Source organism: Spinacia oleracea, chromosome 2, assembly GCF_020520425.1.
Source record: "Spinacia oleracea cultivar Varoflay chromosome 2, BTI_SOV_V1, whole genome shotgun sequence".
In the NCBI taxonomy this organism is placed as follows: Eukaryota; Viridiplantae; Streptophyta; class Magnoliopsida; order Caryophyllales; family Amaranthaceae; genus Spinacia; species Spinacia oleracea.
The window spans coordinates 5,529,522-5,553,232 of NC_079488.1; the positions used below are offsets into that span (position 1 = coordinate 5,529,522).

A 23,711-nucleotide genomic window follows, 5' to 3' on the forward strand; every position below is an offset into this window, starting at 1 on the left:
CCTCCCCTTAAATATTATTGTATTATTAAGTTCCTGTAAAATAACACAATAACCCCTCAATTGATCATTCCTCTCACCAATGTATTTTCCCTCTTATTTTTTAGCTAGGCCTAAACCCCTTTTATAGGCTAAACTAGAAATCCACGTCTACTAGAATTATACTTGCTCCCAAGTCTAAATAATTCTAGAGATTGTTACATACCAAAATATATCTACTTTCCTAATTACAATTCTAATTAAACTAGGAAACGAGATATTAAATCAAACAAGTTCGTTTCGTATTTTTGTCAAATTAACTAAGTTGTGTTTATTTCCTAACAAACCTTCCCTTAAACTCAACGTAGTCTCTTCGCGAACTAACGAACAACTTTCGGAGCTTGCCTTCCCTTGAGCCAAAACTTGTCCCTCATTACCTCCTTCAAGTATGAGGAGATTTTGTTTGTTACGTCGTCCCTTCAAGATCACACTCCTAGCCTTGGAAACGACCTCCCTCAATATGAATAGCATAACCCAAGCCATCCAAACGACCCAAAGATATAAGATTGCGATCAAGTCTCAAAATGTACCTCACCTCTCGTAATTTTCGAGTCTTCCCATCATGTGTCTTGATCTCAACCTCACCTATACCCTCAACCTTAGCCTCTTCCCCGTTAGGCAAGGTAACACACAATCCATCACTTTGTTTATAAGAAATAAACCACTCCTTCCTACAACAAATATGTTGTGAGCATCCCGAATCTAAAATCCAACCCTCTTTTGGATCTTTACTCTCCTCCACTATTGGAGCCATATCCTGATCAATAGCAATAGTAGCAGCACCTCTAACCCTTCCGTTCCTCAACGCCATCAAATGTTCATTGTATCTAGGACACTTTGATTGTATATGTCCTACCTCGTCACAGTACCAACACTTGATATTAGGGTTTGTATTGCTCGCCTTCTTCTTGCCTTTCCAGTTATTGCTACTACCCTCCGCTACCAATCATGCTCCTCCATGGATTGATGATGATCCCCCTTGCTTGATGAACCTCTCCGCCTCGAATAATGCCACCACAGTATCGTCCAAATCAATTGTTGTTTTCCCTACAAGTAAACTAGTTATTACAGAGTTATACCTTTTAGGAAGAGATGTCAACAATAAAATTGCTTTGTCCTCCTCTTCGATTTTCACATCTAAACTCGCCAATTGGGTGATCAATCCATTAAACTTATTCAGATGATCTTGTATTGCGCTGTCTTCCTCCATCTCGAGTGAATAAAGGTCTTTTTTCAAGAACAACTTGTTGGCCAATGACTTAGATGCGTACATCTTAATCAATTTGTCCCACAAATCTTTTGGATTATTATCCTCTAAGACGTTCTACTTGATCTCCGGTGCAAGAGTCAATCTGATCGTACTAGTAGCCCGTAGTTGCATATCCTCCCACTTGTCCTTGTCCACCGAATCGGGTTTCTTATCCTCCAAAGTCTTGCGAAGACCTTGATGTATAAGAATATCCTTAATTGTACTTTGCCATAATGAGAAATTCGTCTTCCCATTAAAAAGTTCTATCTTGTACTTGTTCCCGAAATCATCCATGACTAAACCCAGCTCTTGATACCAGTTTGTTATAACCAAACGCGTGCCACAAACGATTAGGAACAAACCCTGCTAATACAATATATAACAAATAGCAAAGACAATAATAATAGACACAAGTGTTTATGAGGAAATTTAGATTTCCTCCCCTCAAATATTATCGTATTATTAAGTTCCTGCAAAATAACACAATAATCCCTCAATTGATGATTCCTCTCACCAATGTATTTTCTCTCTTATTTTTTAGCTAGGCCTAAACCCCCTTTTATAGGCTAAACTAGAAACCCACGTCTACTAGAATTATACTTGCTCCCCAAGTCTAAATAATTCTAGAGATTGTTACATACCAAAATATATCTACTTTCCTAATTACAATTCTAATTAAACTAGGAAACGAGATATTAAATCAAACAAGTTCGTTTCGTATTTTTGTCAACTTAACTAAGTTGTGCTTATTTCCTAACAACTTCTTTTTAATAAGAAGGTAATTGGCAAATACAATCTAATAAAGTTTTTTATTTGTCAATTATAATCTCAAAATTCTAATTTTGTCAATTACAACCTTAAACTTATACATCCATTTTAAATTATAATCTGAATGATCACCGAAAAATGATGTCATAATGTTATTAAAAAAATTACATAATATTTTAAAAAATAATTTTTCTATTTTTCGATTTTTTAATTCTTATTTTTCAATTTATTTTGTTTTAATTCTTATTTTCCCTTTTTTTTCAAAGTATGTAATTTATTTTAGTAACATTATGACATCACCTTCCGGTGATTCTTGCCGGAAAATGACTTCGGGTTGTAATTTAAAATGAATGTATAAGTTGAATGTTGTAATTGACAAAATTAAAAGTCTGAGGCTGTAATTGACAAACATGAAACTTAATTAGGTTGTAATTGTCAAATTTTCCTAATAAGAATTGAATTTACATTACTCATAGGATAGCATTTAACCAGTGGCAGATTTGGTTATATCTTCATTTTATAAGGGAGAGCACGCAGTAGAAAAATAATCAATACAGTATGTAATTTATACAATTAAGCACAAAATTTCAGGGTATAATAAAAAAAAAAAAATGGAATTTTTCACCCGAAAGGATCGGGCCCACCCAAGCCATAAGGATATATAATCGTCATTTCATTCAACTTCGCATGTGAAGCTCGTTGAAAGTGAGAATGTGAGAGGGATATATGGTAAGAAAATATCGAACCCTAATGCATGAGACTTAAATATAGACATTAGTTATGACTTGCGTAATATACTAGTATGAGGTTAAACGTCTATTAAGTCAAACCTTACTTATGCTATTTTTAAATAGATTAAAAATATATCTATGCGAAGTAATTTTGTTGTAAACTGTTACAAACTATACTTTGAATTATGAAAACGTAAAATACAGAAACTAGATTAGGACGAGTTAATCTCTGTCCTTAGGATAATATTAGCTCACACTATTTTGTTGATGGGATCCAAATCTAATCTACCCACAGGATTTCCTAATCCCTAATGAAATACAACAAATTCAACAATTCCCATTAACATGTATTTTGAAAGAAACTGTCATTATGAGAAATATGAAAAATGTAATTATCATTAACATAATGCATTATATTAAATAGGAAAACCCATATGACAGTTATTAAATAATTGTCCCTGGTATAATCCTATTTAAAATAAATAAATAATTAATACCGAAATATTAATTAATTAATACCGCAACAAAGATTAAAGTTAATTATGTCATCAAATGGACAGTGCTAAGTGTTAAGTCTTGATTAATTATATATAGTTATATTACCAACCCAAAACTAGCAAACCAAGCTCAATGCTCCACTTGGCCCAATAACTCAAGTCATATCATATTCAATGTATGAAGGACATAGTATATTTAAAGACAACCAAAACATCATATTTCTTCCATGCGGGAGAATACTCCTACACGCATAAGTTGAAGACTACTATATCTAACAGTACTCGTACCCACTTTTCTTAAAACTAATTGCTTATTATTTTACGTATTACTAGTTAATCTCCGAGTCATGCTCGGTTTTTTTAAATAGTACTTCATATATATGAAAAATAAATTAGGCATTCCAGATTAATGAATGCATTTAGCAGGGAATTTAGGAGAGAAAAAAGATTTAGGGAACACTTTATTTTTTTTATTACTTGCACCATTTTTCTTTTATGAAAATTGTACTCAACTTGCATCATTTTGTTTTTATTGTATGTCTTCACATGCTTTTTGATGTGTTCACACATTAAATACCCACTTTACCGTTACAGTATTACTCACATTTAACATTTAACATTGTTATCTAATATTTCCCCCTTTTTTTTGGGTTATCATATAGGACAATTTTGATTACATTTTTTTTTAATCTTTGTTCCTAATCTAAATGATGCAAGTAAAAAAAACCCGAATAAAGTGTATAGATAGATTGTTTCGTATTTAGCATAGTTTTGATGGTTAACAAACACTCTAATTACAAATTGTCCTATATAATATACAACAAATTTATTATACACTCTGTGCACACAAGACTTTTTGAAATGTTTAGTAAAATAAGTTTTTTTCCCATCAATTTAACACACAAAATAAGTTTATACTTCAAATAATTTTTATCAATTTTAGTAAGCTCAAATAATTTAGGCCATTTCAGTTCGATTTAGTTTATTTGAGTTAGTTTAGTTCCGCTCCATTCAACCCAGTTCAGTTTCATTTAATCCAGTTCAGTTCAGTTTAGTTCAACTTCGTTTAGTTAGTCAGTTTAGCACTTTAGCTACGTTCAACTCAGTTCAGTTCCATTCAGTTCAGTTCAGTTGAGTTCAATTCAACTACGTTTACTTTAGTTTTATTTAGCTTAATTCTGCTCATTTCAATTTCATTCGGTTCCATTCATATCAGCCAACCAGAAGTATCCACTTGATTTCATCAGTCAATTTCGGACCTAGTCACACAAATAACGACCAAATTATTTCAATTTTAAGAAAAGAAAAAAAATGGATAAAGTATCATGGTAGATTTGTATCTTTCATATGGTCCACAAATATTACAACAATATATAGAGATGCAAGATCCCATCCTCATTGTACTACTACTCACTTCTTCTCGCCCACTCCTTTTTTTTTTCTCGTTCTATCTCTACAATTCTTTCTCTCACTAGAAAACTTACAAAAATGGTGGAAATCGAGGTAGCCGCACTCATAGCACCATGGCTAACCCCAACCTCTCTCTTCGTCGTCCTCAACATCGTCCTCGCAACTATCTTCTTCGCCAATAACAAGCATCACTCCAAAAATAATCACGAAAACAGCAACAATAATCATGATAATGATAATTTTAATCAGTTTGATGATTATCAGAATCAGTTGCGCGGAGATTACGAAGGAGCTTCGCTTGTGCCGCCGCCGCCTCAGCTAGTCCGAGCGCCGTCGCTTTTCTCCCGTGTTGCTTCCTTTAATTTCTCCAATTTTTACTCTGAATCGCAACCGCCGTCGTCTGAGGAGGAGGCGGATCGGAACGTTACCGTCGCCCGTGCGCCGTCGCTGCTTTACCGAGTGACGTCGTTTAACTTCGGTCGGGGGACTCAGAAGGCGGATGGCGAGAGGAGGAGAGAGGAGGAAGCAGCACGTGATGTGAGTGTGAGTCACGCGAGGAGAGAGAATCAGCAGCAGCAGCAACAGGAGGAGGAGGAGGTGGCGGAAGTGGAGGAGGAGAAGGTAGTGAAGGTTAAGAAACGAGGAAGTAATAAGAAGATGAAAAAGGAGGCGGCGGATGCGGTGAAGGAAACGCCATTGACAACGGCGACAGCGGTGAAGAAAACGCCAACGCCGACGGTGACGGTGACGGCAACGGGAACGACGCCAACAGCTCGGCGGGTGGACGAAGGGGTGGATTCGAAGGCGGATGACTTTATCCAGAAGTTCAAGCAGCAGTTGAAGTTGCAGCGGCTTGAGTCACTGTTGCGCTACCGGAGTGGCACTCCGGCAGCCATTTGAACATTATTTAATTTAAAAGCCTGATTAGAAGACGGACCGGGCCTAGACCTACACAATCAGGCTATTATATCGGGCCGGGCCAGGTTTTTGGTCGATTTTGGGTCCCAAACCCACTATCTCTGGCCACTCTACCTGGGCCAAATTTATAACGAAAAGTCTGAAAAGAGTAGATTTACGTTGCCCAGACGAGTAAAAATCGGCCCAACCCGAAAAGTTTGCATAAAAAATTCTTAATTTTCAGGTTGAGTCGGACCGAATTAGCGAGTCGGGTTTAAATTGATCAGGTTTTAGTTGTCTTTTTTGTACCAAACAGAAAAAAAAAAGAGACATTAGTAGATCCCCTCTTAGCAACGGGGGTGTTTAATTTTGTTGTTGTACTGTATGTAATTGTACTATTAGGGTTTTTAGGAATATTAAATTTGTTTGTCATGATTTTTACCGTGTTTTTTTATTTGTTACGGAGCATTATTAATTAATTAGTTTGAAACTTTAAATATTACTATTGGCCACATGGGTGGCTCTGACCGCAAATTTGATGGTGCAGGCGTGTGCACCGTGCTCTAGGTGCACCAGAAACAAAACGACATATAAAACACATAAAACGCGCGTGTTTCATTAAATTCCGGGAATAAAAGAACATTTTCCTTGAACAAAAGAACAATACCCTAGAACAAAAGAACATTAAAGGCTCTGTTCTTTTCAGCTCTGTTTTTCGCGTTTTTTATTCGATTTGCTTTCTTCTTGCGATATATATTCTTCTAGATTTTATTTTTTGAACTCAAATTGTGAAGAGGAGAGAGAAAATATGAACTAGGTTTTCTAAAATGGTTCTTAGAGAGATAAAGTAGTGAAAACTCCTAAAAATTCGTTGATTTTTCTGCTTCAATATAAAATTAAATCGATTCTTCTTCTTCAAATCTGAATTTTGCAGCTAATAATCAGATTTTGGGAGGTAATTTTCCAATTTTGAAATAATAAATTCTAGGTTTTGATGATTTTGATTTTTTTAATAATCGTGTGTTTAATGATTTTGATTATTTTGATGAGTTTGTTTTTGTAATAATCGAGTTTTGATGGTTTTGATGATTTTATGAATCAAATTATGTAACAACACGCTGATTTCGTTGAAATCGCTGATTTTGAAGATTTGGATTATGTAATTACGATTTTTTTTCCAGAAAAGAACAGTTTTACGTATTAAAAGAACATATACTCGTATTAAAAGAACAGTTTCTTTATGCTCGTATTAAAAGAACAGTTTCATTATAGTAGAAAAATAGACCATTTGCGTTTCATAATTTGTTCTTTCATTCTATTGTGTTCTTCTTTTTTATTATTTTCAATTTCATTTGCGTTTCATAACTTGTTCTTTTTATTTTATTGTGTTATTTTTCTTCTTACTTTTTATTTATCCTTTGTTCTTTTGGTTGCGTTCTTTTTCTTGGTTTTATACATGTTAACCTGTTATTTTTTCAGATATTATGAATAATGTGCTTGATAATTCATAACAGAATGATGAAAATGATGATTACGAATCATATATTATTGTTGAACAAGGTACTTGACTTGTTCTTTTAGTCTCTCTATTTGTTCTTTTAGTCTTTTCATTTGTTCTTTTTATAATATTCAGTTAAAAGAACAAAATAAAAACACGTGCATAGTTCTCATTATGCACTCTTTAAGAATTTTTCTTTTCTCCTTCTCTGTTATTCTTTGATTCTACTTCCTATTTTTTCATTTTCTATTTTTCAGCAACTATATATATAATAATTGTACTTATGAATCACAACCATTAGTCATTTTATAAATACATTTTAGAGAGAGAAAGAGGAGAGGATTTATATTCTCTCAACATAAGAGATATTTTTTGAGAGAGAAAGAGTGAGATGGTGAGTGAAAGAGTAAAAAATATATTTTCTCCTTATTCTCTCTCTAAAATTCCTTCTGAATGTTTCTCCTTTGTCGAAAAATGAGTGAATTAAGAAAAACACTAGTTCAATTTGGCTAGTTTTCGAAGCAAGAGAATATCTGGAGAGCGTGATATTTTCCGAGGATTGAGATCAATTTGTGAAGATTTATTAAAAGATATTGATGCTCCTGATAAATGTTGATCAAGTGTTTAAGGTACGTTTCCTTGTTCTTTCCTCTAATGTTCTTTTCAAATTGTAATGTTCTTTTCACAACTTTACTTTTACTGTGGCATCAACATAGTTTGTTCTTTTAAATCAACATAGTTTGTTCTTTTATATCAACGTACATAGATTAAATTGTTAAAAAAGAACATATAATGGTTTGAAAAGAACACATAACACTTAAAAAAGAACATAGTCTGATTCGTGGTAAAAGAACAAAAATATTTTTTTTAAAAATATAGATTTAGTTTTAAGTGCATCAAAAAATCGTCGTTTCGTCTTTTTTTAATTAGATCATAAAATCGTTTGAATAGAACAAATAACACGTAATAAAAGAACATAGATCTGATGTGTTGGATAAGAACAAAAATACATTTAAATAAAAATATAGATCTAGTTTTAAGTGCATCAAAATATCGTCGTTTTTGTCTTTTTAATTAGAACACTAAGTGGTTTGAAAAGAACAAATACAACTAATAAAAGAACATAGATTTGTTGTTCTTTTCGTCCCTTTCATTCTGTTCTTTTTTTTGATACGGAAAAAAAAAATGTTGTTCATTTTCATGTGTTTTGTTCTCTTGTTCTTTTTTTTTTTTTGTCTTTTTCTTAAATTTTTTTGAGTTTTTGTTATTTTAATTTTCTTTTGATTTTGTTGTGTTTTCTAAAAAATTTGTTGTTCTTTTTTTTAATTATTTTGTGTTCTTTTAAACTTTTAAACTTTTTTTTTACTGTTTTTTAATTTTTTTTAATATTATCGATAATATTTTCGTTTTGTTTTTCTGTTGCATTTTTCACTTGATGTTCTTTTTGCAAAATAGTTGTTCTTTTTATAGTGTATTAGGAGAGAGAATATGTTATTTTCAATTTTGTACATTTTCTTTAGTTTTTTAACATTAGTGTTCTTTTCAGCTTTTGGTTAATGTTCTTTTCGTTTACTCTAGTATGTTCTTTCTGTTTAGTTTCTTATGTTCTTTTTGTTATTTTTTGCGTTTTGGTGCAGGTGCACATAGATCTACATGCAGACCCCTGCACCATCCGCGCGTTGTGGCTCTGACTGCCTGTGCGTTATGGTTAATTTAAAGCTAAGTAAAGGAGTAAAGGTAATTTATTTTTGGACATCCGTGTAAAGTGAAAGTGTGAATAAGACAATATGTGTACCGTTTTGGATAGCACGGTAAAAAGTAACTTCCCTAAAGTAGGCAAATGTTTCTACTATTTGTGCATGCCAGCTGAGTAACTAAATCAGCTGATTGACATAATGAAAGGTGTTTGGGATATTATCTTCCATTACTCAAAGTGATTTTCATACTTAAGTTCGGATAAAGGTAATATAAGTTTAAATAAAAAGATGTTTGGTTGCAAGTAATTTTAGGGGATATGACTTCCTAGGAAGTGAACATTTGTCATGTTGTTTGGTTGACATGAAATTAATAAGATGGGGGAAGTGGAATTTCCTAGGAAATTGGAGGTCCCATGGGACATGGGAAGTGGCTTACCCACTCTCCCCTTGGTAAGTCACAATTTCCATGTCATTTCCCAGGAAATGTTAATTCCTTAGAGCATCTCCAATGGTTGTAGCTAAGGACTAGCTTGAAATTTATAAAAGTTTCAAGCTAATAGCTAGACCATTGGAATGAAAATAATAAATTAGCTTGGCCAAGCAAATTAGCTTAAACAAGCTAATTTGCTTGACAACTAGCTACCAAATGTTGCAAATTAATTAATTGACAAGTGGGCCAAATGGGACCAATTTAAATAACAAGCTAGTTGCTAGCCATTGGAGCAAAAATTAGCTAGACAGTGAAATAGCTTGAAATCTTATGTGGCATAAGAAGCTAATTATCAAATTAGCTTACCATTGAAGATGCTCTTAGTGCAACCAAACAAGAGTATGCTATTTCCTAGGAAATTCACAAAGGAAGTAACTTCCCATGAAAATAAAATTCCCATTGAAATTTAATTCCTATGTCAACCAAACTACCCCTAAGAGTTAATAAGTTCAAATGACATTTTTTTTTTTTAATTTCTAATAAGGGGATAATAAGATAAGTTAATAGCTAATAAGATAATATAAGCTAAATTCAGGAGAAGAGAATACACTCTTACTCACATGGAGGTGAGTCATTCGATCACATTGATGTACGAAAAAATTGTGATGGATGTGTGTTAGAATAGTTTTTCTCCCTCTATTTCTAATACTTGTAACACTTGACTCGGTTCGACCATTTCTAAATACTTGTAAAATTGTAATAATTTGTTGTTTACTCACATAGATGTCTGTCACTCACATGAATATGCGCCAAAATTAATTTTTAGGAAGTTGAAATGTTAATCAATAGTCTAAGGCCTTGTTCTCTTCATATGACCTTATACTCCCTCCGTCCCAGATTAGTTGTTACACTTACTTTTGCATAAAGTTTTAGGTGATAAGTGGTTGTTTGGTTATCAATTGTTATTTTATTGAAAAAGTAGATGTGATAAGAGTTAGTGGTGTATTTTTTTAATTAAATAAGAGAGAGTGTGGGATAAAAATTATTTAGTGGGAAGAGAGAGACAATATAATAATCGTGGAGTCATTCCTAATTTAGAAGTGTAACAACTAATCTGGGACGGACGAAAAAGAAAAATGTAACAACTAATCTGGGACGAAGGGAGTATAATTTTTCTACTTTTTTGTCTGATTTGATCTGAATGATTTATACTTTTATGTGAGTATTTTTTAGTTTTTTTTTATATTTTTTTTATGGTCTGACCTGGACTAATTTTTCTGATCCGGTTAAATAAACCATAAGAATATGATGAATATAATAAGGTCATACTACTACGTATTGTCTATTGCGCCTACCTCACCAAAGAGATGAACTATGTTTATCAACGTTAGAGTTGCATTGCCTATACAACAAAACTATCAACATCCACTTTTTTTTTTGTTTATAAGATAATAATACAACTTGATATGCTTTCTTCCATGTTCCATTAGCCAAGGCCACTATCTACTTACGAAGTTATCATACTCGGAGTTTGTTTAGTTGATTTGGATTTTTTAAAGTTAAAACTTTGTTATCAATGTGTTAACAAATGTTAAACGACCGACCAACAATATAATTAACTATTACTCTATCCGTTTCACAAAATAAATTATGTTTTTTTTTTCGTGCCTTTTTTAAAACGTTTTATGTTTCTATTTATAGCTATATATTTTTCCTACTTTTCAGAAATTAGTGTAAAAGAACAATAAAAATAAAAATATGATTGTTTTTTCCACCCGACCATCCCATCGTCTATTTTTTGTTAAAAAAACTTTTTATTAAACAATCTTTTACTTTCTCCCATTCTCCAGATAAGTACTTACTCTGTTTCAAAAAAGTTACAACACTTTGACTAACACGTTTTTCAAGATGCAACTTTGACCATAATTATCTTTAATTTTATTTTTCCAAAAAAATATTAAAATTTTATATTATCAAAGTATATAATGAAATTAATCTAACGATATTTTAATTGATAACATTTACTTTTAATAAATTAGTAAAAATATATGGTCAAAGTTGGTGTATGAATAGTGACAAAACTAAAAGTGTTACAATTTTTATAAAACGGAAGAAATATATAATAATGATTAATTTTCTTACACATATATACAATTTTTTAATACCGTATTTTTCACATAATAAAAAACATTTTATGGAACGAAGGGAGTATGATTTTAACGGGTCAAAAATAAATAACGCATGTGGGTTAAATTTATGGATGGCATTATTATATTATTATAATGTAGTAATTAATATGAGTATTATATGTAAGTTGGTGGGAGTACGTAGTAGGAAGTATCTTTAATTTCATACGAAGGGGTATATTAATTTTGTAGATATGCCCGTTGTATGGAGGGAGTACGTAGTTCTTTGTTGTGGTTGATATGGATTTATTTATGGATATGGTCCTACATACCAATTAAAAGGAAACATTACACTTATTATTATGGATGGAGTACTGGAGTAGTGTGCCTTTTGAGCAATGAGTCTTATATTTTGGACAAAGAGTCCCTCGTTTTGGATGATGAGACTTATATTTTGGACAGAGTCATCCCCATAGTCCGTGGATTCGACATGAATTAAGTCCCATACGACCCACGTTCATCTTTATTGGTGTGTGATATTATATGTTGTTGTGCGTAGAGATGGTCAGTGGATCGGGTCTAACCCATCCGATCAACTCTAACACAGCTCGTAGTAGACTATGTGGGTCAGACCAATTTATGACCACGCCACCCGCCCGACCCTGATGGCTAAATATATTTATTGATGTGTCATGAGTTGAGTTTTTCCATCACAATCTATTTCGACCCACCCTATCCAGCCTGATACAACCCGGCCACCACAATACACCTAGCCCACCCAACCCACCACAATACACCTAGCCCACCCGACCCACAATCCTATATTTTTTTTGGTGTTACCACCCAGTTCACCCTTAGAGCTAATCCGGATTCGGGGCGAGTTCTGGGTGAATATATATGTTTCAGTTCCATCCTAAATGTTGTTGCGGGGATCGAACACGCGATCCTCCCTACCAAGTTCAGCCCCAATCATCATTGAACCAACAAGCATTTGGTACCCACAATCCTAATTTAAATAGAATTTTTTAACGCTTAAGTAATTATCCATACCTATCAGACCCACATCACCACCCAAAATCCGTCTAAACCCACCAGACCCACCTAACCAATCGGAGCCATATCAGGCCCTAAAACCTGCCCAAACCCACCAGACCCACCTAACCAATCGGAGCCATATCAGGCCCTAAAACCTGCCCAAACCCACTCGAGTCGCACAACCCACCACGACTCCTCACGTATTGTGTCCATTATTTTACACAACCCACAACCCGACCTTTCAGTGTGTCGATCGTCTGTCAACTCTTCCCGACCCCCGACCCACGACATACTAAAACCACCATCACCAACCCAATCCGCCTCGTTAACCATCTCTAGTTGTGCCCTACCATAAAATTGGTTGGTATTTAAGCTAAAATTATAAAACTAGGATCTGAAAACATTTAAACATTTAACTAACAGCAAAATGAGTTACCTCGTGGAAGACTAGTGGATCTGAATGTCTGATACATTGATCGATGTTTGATTCAAAACTACAAAATAAAGAGACATGTGCAATGTGTATCACACATGAAATTTTGTCATCTGTGTTCGCAAAAGACATAACTTTATAAGTTTATAGTACAACCGTGAAGTTTCTAGCTAGTTGGGATCGTAATTTGACGAGCTAATTATAATTTATATTACAAGTACGAAAGTACAAAAATATAAAATGACTTTGTACTTATAATATAAAATGACTTTGTACTTAAAATAAGTTGAATTATTGTTGAAACTTCTTTTTTCTCTGAGGTAAGTTATTGGGGTCGTAATTGACGAGATAATTATAATACAAGCACAAAGTACTCCCTCCGTCCCAGATTAGTTGTTACACTTTCCTTTTTTATCCGTCTCAGATTAGTTGTTACACTTTTAAATAAGGAATGACCCCACAATTATTATATTGTGTCTCTCTTCCCACTAAATTTATTTGTCCCCACACTCTCTCTCTCATTCAATTAAAAAAAATACCCCACTAACTCCTATCACATCTACTTTTTCAATAAAATAACAATTGATAACCAAACAACCACTTATCACCTAAAACATTGTGCAAAGGTAAGTGTAACAACTAATCTGGGACGGAGGGAGTACTAATATAAAATGACTTTTACTACCTCCGTATTATAAAGATCTTTACAGTTACTGTTTGCACAAATATTAAAACAAAAGTAGAAAAGTTGTTTGAATATAATAAAATATAGATAAAGTAATATAAATGTGTAAAAATGTAGGTGGGTGTAAGAAAAAAAAAAGGATAAAGTAATAAAAAGTGAGTGAAAAATTATACATATTGTGGGGGTAAAAAGGAGAAGGTAATAAATTTTTATGTCTAAAAATAAAATAAAACGTATAAAAAATATTATGAAAAGTATAAAGATTATTTTGAAACGGAAATAGTAATCGAATTAAATTGAATTATCTCTCTGAGGTAAGTTATTGGGATCGTGATTGACGAGGTAAAGTACGAAGTACTAATATAATGAAGTATGACTTTTTACTTAAATTAATTGACTAGTTGACTACTTGGAGATGGGAACACTTCACGAAAGATTTTGACTACTCGGTTTAGTTTCTGCGGAAGCAGGTTCCACGTTATTCCTAGTTTTAGAGTTTAAGATAAGTTCATATATGCTTCCTTCCACTAATCCACCTTATGGAGTTACATTAACATTTCAACCATACCGACTTCGGCACTTCAGTCTTGTTCTATTCATCTTATCTGATCTGAATTTTTTAGTTTCTGATTTGATTTGATCTGATCTGATCTGAATTGTTTTTGTGAGTACTTTTTTTACCTATTCTGATTATAATCAGGTCGTGCCAAAGCTTTATGATCCACTATAAGGAGAGAAGTTATCCACTTTGAGTCTAAACAGGAGGTTTCATTATTCCAAAATCAATTGACAATAAGAGGAGTAATTTCTTAAACTTTAAGTTGGATACTCCGTACTATCTTTCTTCTTCTCCAATATGGAACAAACATGTGGTTATTTTCATATAGGGGGTCTCAACACGCCGGTCTCGCTTTTGCAATGTATTTTTGGTTCTGTTCCCTTAATATTTAAATATAATAGTACTCCCTCCATTCCTTTTTGTTGTTTCCATTTCCTTTTTTGGCGTTTCTTTTTGTTGTTCCCCTACTGAATCTTTACTATTTTTGGCCATAGTTTTTTTACCAATTTACCCTAAGATTCCCCACTATTTACAAAAAATACCCTAAGATTCTACCCTTTCCCACCCACTTTTACCCCACCCACCCTATTTAATTAATTAACCTAACCCCACCCCCCTCCCTTTATAACCCGTCCCTATCTCACAATCCCTCTCTCACCTCTCATTCTGATTTATCTCTCTCACCTCTTTGGATCTCTCTCTCTCTCTTATTTCACTCTCTCTCTCTCTTAAAATTCCTCCCCTGTTCTTGAGAAAACCCTAGGTTTTCCGCCTCTGATCTGGGTTTTCCTCTCCAAATCTCACAAATCTGAAACGTTTTCGCCGAAAAACGTTCATAAAAATTACTCGGATTCATTTCCCGATCAGATCCCCTCTATTTTTGTCCCCTTTTTGGTCCCTAATCGTCGCTGATCTCTGTTTTTCTGGTACTTTATGGGTTCTTCTTTGTCTAGAACTCGAGGTGATTCTGGGGTGGGAACTTCTGGTCAAAGAATCCCCGATTCCAACTGTGATTGGGGATCCAAGTGCAACTGTCCCAATAACGAGCATTCCTACTCCGCCGAATATAAAAACAATATGTATTTGGCCCAAAAAGAAAATACGAGTACTCGAAACTATTTGGAAGAATGGTTTCGGAAGAGGGAAGTGGAGCCAGGAGAGGAGGTTGAGTCAAAATATGACGATCGGAAACCCACTCCCTCAGATCTGCGTTTTTTCGGTGAAGGAGATTCCGATGAGGTATTACTTTTGATTTTTTGCGATTTATTTAGGGTTATTGATGTCGGTTTTATTAAAATGGTTTGATGATTGTTTGCATGTCTAAAAAAGTGGGATTTGATTAATGTTGGATTTATTTGGAGTATTGTTCATTAAACTCGGATTATTTTTTGGATAAGTTGGTCTGATTTCCCATTGCATGTGTTAAAAATGCAGATCTGGTATTATTTCGAAATTTTTGGGAATTTTTTGGAGATCTGTTGGATTCATTCGGGCTTTTTATGTTATTCTTTGCTCTGTTTTCTCATTGCATGTTGTTAAAATTGAGTTCTGATTGTATTTTGTGCTCTGTTTTTTCATTGCATGTTGTTAAAATTGAGTTCTGATTTTATTTGGAGCTATTTGGAAATTATTTGAAGAAAATCGGAATATTCATGTGTTTTGTTGATCTGATTTCCCATTGCATGTGGTTAAAAATGGGATCTGGATGTATTTGGGATATTATTTCACATTTTTTGGGTAAAAATGGGATCTGGATGTATTCGGATAATTAGTTGGATTTTAATGGAATTATTGTGTGATTTGCTCTCATTTATCTCATTGCATGTGGTAACCATGGTGATCTGAAATTATTTGGAACTTTATTTTGAGTTGTTTGATTAAATCTGATTTTAATTCATGGTCCCCTGTTATTTTATGAGGGCACTAATCATGTTGTTTGTCCCCTATTGATTGCAAGGAACCAAGTGGGTCTGATTCATTTGATCTGGTGTATGTTGGAGAGTGTGAAAATGAGAATGGTGATGCTGTTGGGTCTCCAGGACAACTTTCATCTGGTTATCCCTCCTCAAAGAAAGGAGAAAAGGGAAAAAAATCGGCTTCAGCGTCTGATGATGCTTAGATAAGTCTGTCTCCTTTCTCCCTTTTTTCATTTTATTGAATGCTGGCTAGCTGTGGAGTCATAAGGTGGATGCCAACAACTGTGATCTGTTGTTGGCCAGGGGTGTTGTTGTTTGGATGATGATGTTGTGATTAGTTGTATGGATGTTGATGTTAGATAATGATGTTATGAAATTGATATTGATAATGATGATTGGATGATGGTGTTTCCATATGGTTATGAAATTTTGTGGAATGTTGTCTGTGTGATGAACATGATTTGATGGCTTAATGTCCCCTGTTTTATGGTATGTTTTGTGTATGATAAATATGATGCTTTGGTGAGTATGAGATTTGATCAGTATAACTATGTTTTGGTTTAGTAAAGGCATGAAATGAACATAATTTGGGGATAGGGTTTGGGTTATTTCAGTCCTCTCAGTGTGGCCTGGTGTTGAATGCTTAATGTGAAGGAAATAATGCCCTTGGTCCAAGTATGCATTCTATGTTAAGTCTAATAAATGCGGTTCAGTATTAATTAACAAGTTAATAATTCAGTGAGATCAAGTGAGCTGAATGCCTAGCTAGAGGCCGCTTCAGTTCAAGTGGAATTAATGATATTAATCCACAGCTTACTCTTGACTGAACCCGTAGGGTCACACAAATAGTACGTAAACGGATCAAGTATTTAATGGCATTAAATACTCCATCTATGAATATTCGGAACCGACGGATCTTGGTTTCAGTGGGAGCTAAGATCGTCACAGGCAAGAAATGAATACTCCGGAAACGATGATATTGCCGGAAACGGAAATATGGATCGTATCGGAAATATGAATATTATCCAGGTCGTAGATGTTGCCGGAAACGGAAACATGGTACGTATCGGAAAATATTATTGGAAATGGAAATATTACCAGAATCGGAAATATTGCCGGAAACGGAAATATTGTCAGAATCGGAAATATTACCGGAATCGGAAAATAATTCCGGAAACGGAAATATTAAATATTTGTTCGAAACGGAAATTAATTCCGGAATCGGAAATACTAAATATTGTTCGTATCGGAAATAAATTCCGGAACTGGAAATTTAATCGGAAGCGTATCGTACGAATTAGCATCGGACGAGGCCTGCCGGACGAAGGCCCAGCACGAAGCCGGGCCATCGCCCAGCAAGCACGCGCGCCACAAGCCCAGCCAAGGCAGCGCCCAGGCCTACCGCAAGGCAGGCCCAGCGCGCGCCAAGGCCACGGATGCGTGGGCCGCGCTGCGTGGGCTGCTGCTCGCACGCGCATGGGCAGCCCTTGTGGCTGCCGTGTGTGTGTGAGTTTGTGCTCATGCGTGATTCCTAAATCTACAAGAGTCAGTGTATGATTAAATTTCTATTCCTAATTGGATAAATTAATTAAATAGAATTCATGTAGAATTCTAATTTCAATTAATTCGTATCCTACTAGGATTACGATTCCTTTTCCATAACTCTATAAATAAAGGCCTAGGGGTCATTATTTATACAACAAGTTTTAAGTATTCAAAACTAAGATTTTTAAGCAGAAAAATCAGCCAATATTCTTGCCTACCTAACCGAAAATATTAGAACCTTAAGGGCGATTCTAGTTGGTCAATCTTAAGGCGGATCCGGACGTGCTGTGGACTATCTACGGAGGGACGACACTTGGAGTCCTAAAGACTTGTTCTTGTTCGGTTCGGGCGCAGCTAGGGAAGGCACGCAACAAAGAGTATGCATCTAAACTATGCTAAATGATTATGTGTAAATAATATGTTGTCCTGGGTTAATGGTTGTTTCCGCATGATCTATGTAATGTCATATGTATCATAACCTAACAGTGGTATCACGAGCCCCTTATTATTTTCATAATCTAAATTGCATGAACATGGTTAAATATTACAAATTTGCAAGAATTAAAAGGGGTGATTAATTTTCGTAATTGTTAATTAATTGCAAATTGCGTTTATTTAATTATACGTACGCAGTTTTTCGGCAGTTTCTTCGTTACTCATCCAAATCGAGTGATTTTTGTGTCAATTCCGCATGTAAAAGGCATTCTAAAATTTTGACAAAATAGTATTTTTCTGCCGAACCCAGAATTCTCAAATTCGAAGCCTAACTATGACTTTTCGAAGGTTTTAGTTTTTCGAATGCAAAATTTCGTAAATTTAAGATGTTAAATTAAATATTTGCGATTCTTGTTGATAAATCTTGAATTTTTCATTGACCTACTGCATATGTTTAACAAGTTTGAATGCCTAGTCTTGTTAATTATGCAATCTAATTTGTAATTATGATTAATTTGTTGAAAATTAGAATAATTTAGAATTAATTTGATTTTCATAATTAATTGTAATTTAATTAGAAACCTATGATTAAAAACCACCATAAAAATTGTAAATTTACGATAAATTTTAAATTTTTATGACCTAGACTTGAATCCATAACAATCGGAAATCAATTGGATAATAAATTTTCGATTTTTTCGCCCTAAAATTATGAAATTAATATTATTTATTAATTTGTCATTAATTTTAAATATAAATTTTAAATTTTTATGCGATTCGTTCATAAAACTTGCACGCACGAAGCAATGGACGCTTCGTGTTACCCTTAAGGGGTGTTGTATAATGCGGGCATGCGGCGACGAGCAAGGGAGCTCGTCGCCCGTGCGGCACGAATGCAATGAGCAAGGGCGTAGTGCACGAGCACAAGGCAGCAGCCCTGCCTTGTGTCGTGTGCCACGAGCAATGAACGAATGGGCATGGGCGAAAAGCAAGCCAAGGCAGTCGCGTGTGGGCAGCAAGCGAGCTGCGCCACAGCGCGCGCTGCCTCGCACAAGAGCGCGCAGCCTCGCGCGCAGCGAGCGCAAGCTCGCGTGCCACGAGCGCTGCGCCCAGCATCACTCGCGCGCACAGCGCGCGATGTCGCGCGCCAGCGAGCGATGGCTCGCGCCAGCGAGCGATGGCTCGCGCGCACAGCGAGCGATGTCGCGCGCCCAGCGAGCGATGTCGCGCGCCCAGCGAGCGATGGCTCGCGCGCCTAGCGAGCGATGTCGCGCGCGCGCACTGCGAGCGATAGCTCGCGTGCGATGAGCGCTGGCGCGCGCAGCGAGCACGATGTGTGCGGAGGCTTGCGATAGGGAAGCAGCAGCTATGCGACGAGCGCATGGGCTGCGCGCACATGGCCAGCAATGGCTGTGTGCGTACGGTCCATGGGCGTGCAACGCGTAGGGTGTTTGCGTTACGATTAGATCGTTTTGAATGTTTAATTTGAAAATTTCAGTTCACGTAATTTTAATTAATTTTAAAATTAATAATTTGAATTATTTTCTTGGATTTTAATTTTGAATATTATAATTATAATGAATATTATTTATTCTAATTATTTTACTAAAATTAAAATCATGAATTAATTTAAATACGACTGAAATTAAATTAAATTTTTGGATTCAATTATAAATTGATATGAGCTTTAAATTTTAATTAAATTTGTATGTTTCCGGTTGGACTAGAAATACATTTTTATGTTTAAAATTGGTAAAGCATATGAATTTATTGGTTTAAGTGGGAGCGCTTTTTAGTCATAAACTCTTGATTAGGTCTACAAATCCTTAAGGTTAAAACAACTTGATTAGAATTAATAAGGACTGAATAATTGGTAGATTATTGATGCCCTTGATTAATTGCTGCAAATGTTTACGTGATGCATAATGTGTTTTACTAACCAGCTACGTGGGCCATTCATGATAATGAATGGGTGAATGGTATATATTGTATATGTACTGTTTTGCAGGTTATGAAGTGACTAGTATGGCCCAAATAGGATAGAAATTATGGTCTGCGTACCATTAATTTGAATGTAATTGGTCTAAAGTACCAAAGTTATTTTTCAATTCAAATATGGTCTGCGAACCATCAAATAGTTGTAATTAGTTATAGCTTATCCTATTTGAAGAAAATGGTGCCTCCCACGGAAATTTTCAAGACGGACTTTGAAGTCAAAGCTTCAAGATGAAGTCGGACCATACTAGATCACAAATATCTTATGCATGTTTTAAGTTATTTATTGTTTTAAATATGTCTTAAAATGCATGAGATCAAAAGCTTGATTATGTTGCATGATTAAGGATTTTAGTTCACTTAAAATCTAACCAACATAGTAAGAGCCTTAAGTTCCAAACTTAAAAATTGAGTTAAAAGGTGCCATGCCAAAATATACACTTGCTTGGATATCCTTTACATCAATCTAGTAATAGTTTTCGCTCAGCGAGGTGTTACTTATTGGTCCTAAAGGGGCAAGGTACACAAATAATTGTGAGTACATGTTAGTTTTGGTGAAACTCAACGATATAAGTAAGGAGTCCTTTTATGTCGTGGCAAAATCGATAGGTTTACCTAATAAGTTCTTAGACGTACCTATCAACCAAGAGTAGTTTCTAGACTATTAGCAAAAGGCTTTTGCTTACCTAAAATGTTTTAGAATTGAGCCGACAAACTGTGCTTAATTCTTCGATGGTTTTAGGGTCTTGGAATCATTTTATTCACACCTGCCGGAACAATAAAATTGAATAAAATGCTAATAACTTGTTTGAATTGCATGGTTGCTTTAATTTCAAGTTATTATTCATGATAAATGTTTAGACTTTGCATGCTTCAATGTATGTTTTAATTATTGTTTATAATTAAATATCTTGCACTTGCAATAAATCCTTTTAGAAAGGTAACAGTAAATTTCCTCGATTGGTAGTGAATCCAAGAACGATTCACGGAAAAGAGAGAAAGTGAGCAATTTAAAATGTACGTTTCTTATATCGACTTTTATGGTTGTTTTCGAATATCAAAATCGAATGGCAAACCAATTGGTGCTTGTGAATTCAAAATACAATGTAGTTTTGAGATTATAAAGCATTGAGTTTAAACGCTCAGCCTTACCAATGGTTAACAACCTAAAATCCTTTTTCCATTTAATTCTCGAATGAGTCTAGTTCCTAGACATTCGAATAGATCGATGCTTAGAGAACTTTAGAAGCTTCTGGTAAGATCATCTAGTTGAAACAGAATATTCAACATAAATTAAAATGGTAAAGAACCTTGTTGGTGACATTGGACATGTCTAACAAAGTATAAAAGTCAACACTAAAGAATTCAATTCTTAAGACTATAAGAAAGGGTACAAGAAATAGGAAAACAGAGGAACAAATGAAAGGAATTTACGATTCCGTTTCTACCTATAAATTTATGTTTAAAGAGAAGTGACCTAGCAATCAAACTTCCTTGGTATCATATACCGCTTGAGGTTCTTACTTCGGTAATAACTCAAATAATGGAAGCTAGGATACACTAATGACCTACAAGTGGGAAATGAAGCATGGAAATGCTACATTAGTTGTAGGGTCATCTAGTTTGTTTTAAGTCCTTTCAAAGGCTGGAACTTAATGGCTATTTTGTTCCATAATCAGCATACCTAAATTTCTGCTTCAAACACAGAAAGACTCACATTCAGAAGAACAAAAACAATGCTTGTTTGTTTGTTTATTTGAATGAAATGGTCAATTACTGGTTGAGTCAATATGCTTGATTAAAACAAACAACTCTTTAAAGAACTTTACTAGGTTCAAATCAAACCCTTGATTTGAGTTCCATTAAATCTTTGGCATTGTTGCTTAGACCATATCAACAAGTTAACATTCATAAGCTCTATTTTGATGGACTTTTGAAAGTTGGTTGATTTCTAGATCAACTTAAGACAAGCTAGTCTTACTTGTTGAAAGTAACAAAGAATATGAACTATTGTTAGAACGCCTAGACGATAGAGTTCAAAGCTAAAGAAAGGTTTTATGACTTTATTATTTCACATGGATTTGAGTGAATATAGGTTTATTTACTCAAATGTGATATAAGTTGAATCTGTTTGGCTAGTTCAAAGATTCAGAAGTATAAAATCCACTTGGCAAGAAATCATAAAGATCTAGGCTAGATCATGTTGATGATTACTTGAGACCAAATATGATCATCAATGATTGTGTGTTCACAATCTAGGTCCATAAGATATGGCATATCTACGTTGGAATGATCGAAGTCAATTAGTACTTGATTCGATCAATGATGAATCATAAAGACTTTTCCTATAATTTCTAAAACAAAATGCTCAACTACCACCAAACTAAACCAAATTCGTCAAAGCTATTGAAAAGTAATTTCAGAATATCCTTTCATAATATATCTAAAGAGTTCCTAAACTCAGTGGGAGCTTAGTGTTTGTTATTCAACAAACTAAGGCCCAAGCATAGATATATGTTTCATTGTGATTTATTCAAATGAGACACAAGGGTATTGTTTCTACCACGAATTTTTGAGAACATAATGTTTGTTTGCTCGAAATAATGTCCTTTTGGAGATTCGTTTCCAAAATGACAAGTGGGAGAAAATAGACCTCGAAAGTTTTCGAGGCGAACAACAAACATAAACGGACATTCCGGAGGCTTTTCGAAGCGCTTCAGAAAATCCGAACTTATTCTTTAAGGACGTTAGAAGTGGCTTTAAAGAATAGATATCTCTTAGAAGACTTTACGAGTGCTTCAAGGAGAACAGAATATTCAGAGGACTTTCAAGTGGCTATTGATATTCTATTTGTTTGATGTTCTATACCCAAGTAGGCATAGAATTCAAGTCACTGAAACTATGAGATTCTTCTATTAGATAGTGAAGAAACATAGAGATCAGGTCAATGAAACTATGAGATTCTTCTATTAAATAGTGAAGAAACCTACAACTTGCAGTCAAACTATTATCCTGTAGATTAATGAGTTTGTGACTTGTAAGAAAGCTATGACGAAACCTAGATTCCCTAAAATGGTTAGAGGCCATATATAGACTCAAATGTTTTAAATGGTTAGAGGCCATAAAACATACTCAATGTTTTGATGACAAAATTGAAATTTTGTTGATTTGCAAGAATAGGTTCACACCTATTGGTTGCAAGTTTGTTTTAAGGATAAAAACCATCAAACATGGAACTGTGTTCACACACAAAGCTAGATTAGTTGCTAAAGGTTACAAGCAAATTCGTGGTGTGAATTGTGTTGAAACCTCATGCATAATCGTAATGCTCAAGTCTATAATTCAAGCAATGATTGCATATTGGTACATATAGCAATTGGATGACAAAACGTATTCCTCAGTCAAATGTTGGAATAAACTATGTACATGGTATGTCATAGGATTTGTGGATCCAAATAAATGCTTGAAAAAGAAAGCTAGCTTATGAAATCTAAGTACAGATTTAAGCAAGCAATTGGGAATTAGAAATGTATTTTAGTGAAGCTAATAAGTATTTTAGTTTCATAAAATATACATGATTCTTATAGATATATAAGAAGTTTAGTGGGAGTACATAAAACTTAATTGGTCCTATGTGTATCACACACATATCTCTCTATTGTGAAATAACATTCAAATGCTAATAACTTAGGTTTGAAATTATTCATCAATGTTGGACCAAGGCGAAACTTAGTGCATACTGGGTATTAAGATCTATTTACAAAGATCT

The 23,711-nt window shown here is 34.4% G+C and overlaps 2 protein-coding genes across 2 annotated transcripts; both read left to right on the top strand.

Moving 5' to 3' along the window:
• Positions 1-4,667: 4,667 nt before the first annotated feature.
• On the top strand, positions 4,668-6,023 carry LOC110805967 (pathogen-associated molecular patterns-induced protein A70-like). Its single transcript, XM_022011599.2, has one exon. It carries the CDS (start codon positions 4,770-4,772, stop codon positions 5,589-5,591), a length of 822 nt encoding a protein of 273 aa, XP_021867291.1. The 5' UTR covers positions 4,668-4,769; the 3' UTR covers positions 5,592-6,023.
• Positions 6,024-14,924: 8,901 nt separating this feature from the next.
• Positions 14,925-16,517, top strand: LOC130466753 (uncharacterized). The gene is made up of 2 exons (XM_056835359.1): positions 14,925-15,290; positions 16,009-16,517. Exons 1-2 carry the CDS (start codon positions 14,985-14,987, stop codon positions 16,168-16,170), a joined length of 468 nt encoding a protein of 155 aa, XP_056691337.1. The 5' UTR covers positions 14,925-14,984; the 3' UTR covers positions 16,171-16,517.
• Positions 16,518-23,711: the final 7,194 nt, after the last annotated feature.

What these genes read in the sequence shown, in the direction of transcription:
- LOC110805967 (XM_022011599.2), top strand. Translation starts at nt 4,770, where the DNA reads ATGGTGGAAATCGAGGTAGCCGCACTCATAGCACCATGGCTAACCCCA.
- LOC130466753 (XM_056835359.1), top strand. Translation starts at nt 14,985, where the DNA reads ATGGGTTCTTCTTTGTCTAGAACTCGAGGTGATTCTGGGGTGGGAACT. An exon ending in GTGAAGGAGATTCCGATGAG is followed by an intron (nt 15,291 to 16,008) that starts GTATTACTTTTG and finishes ATTGATTGCAAG; the next exon opens with GAACCAAGTGGGTCTGATTC.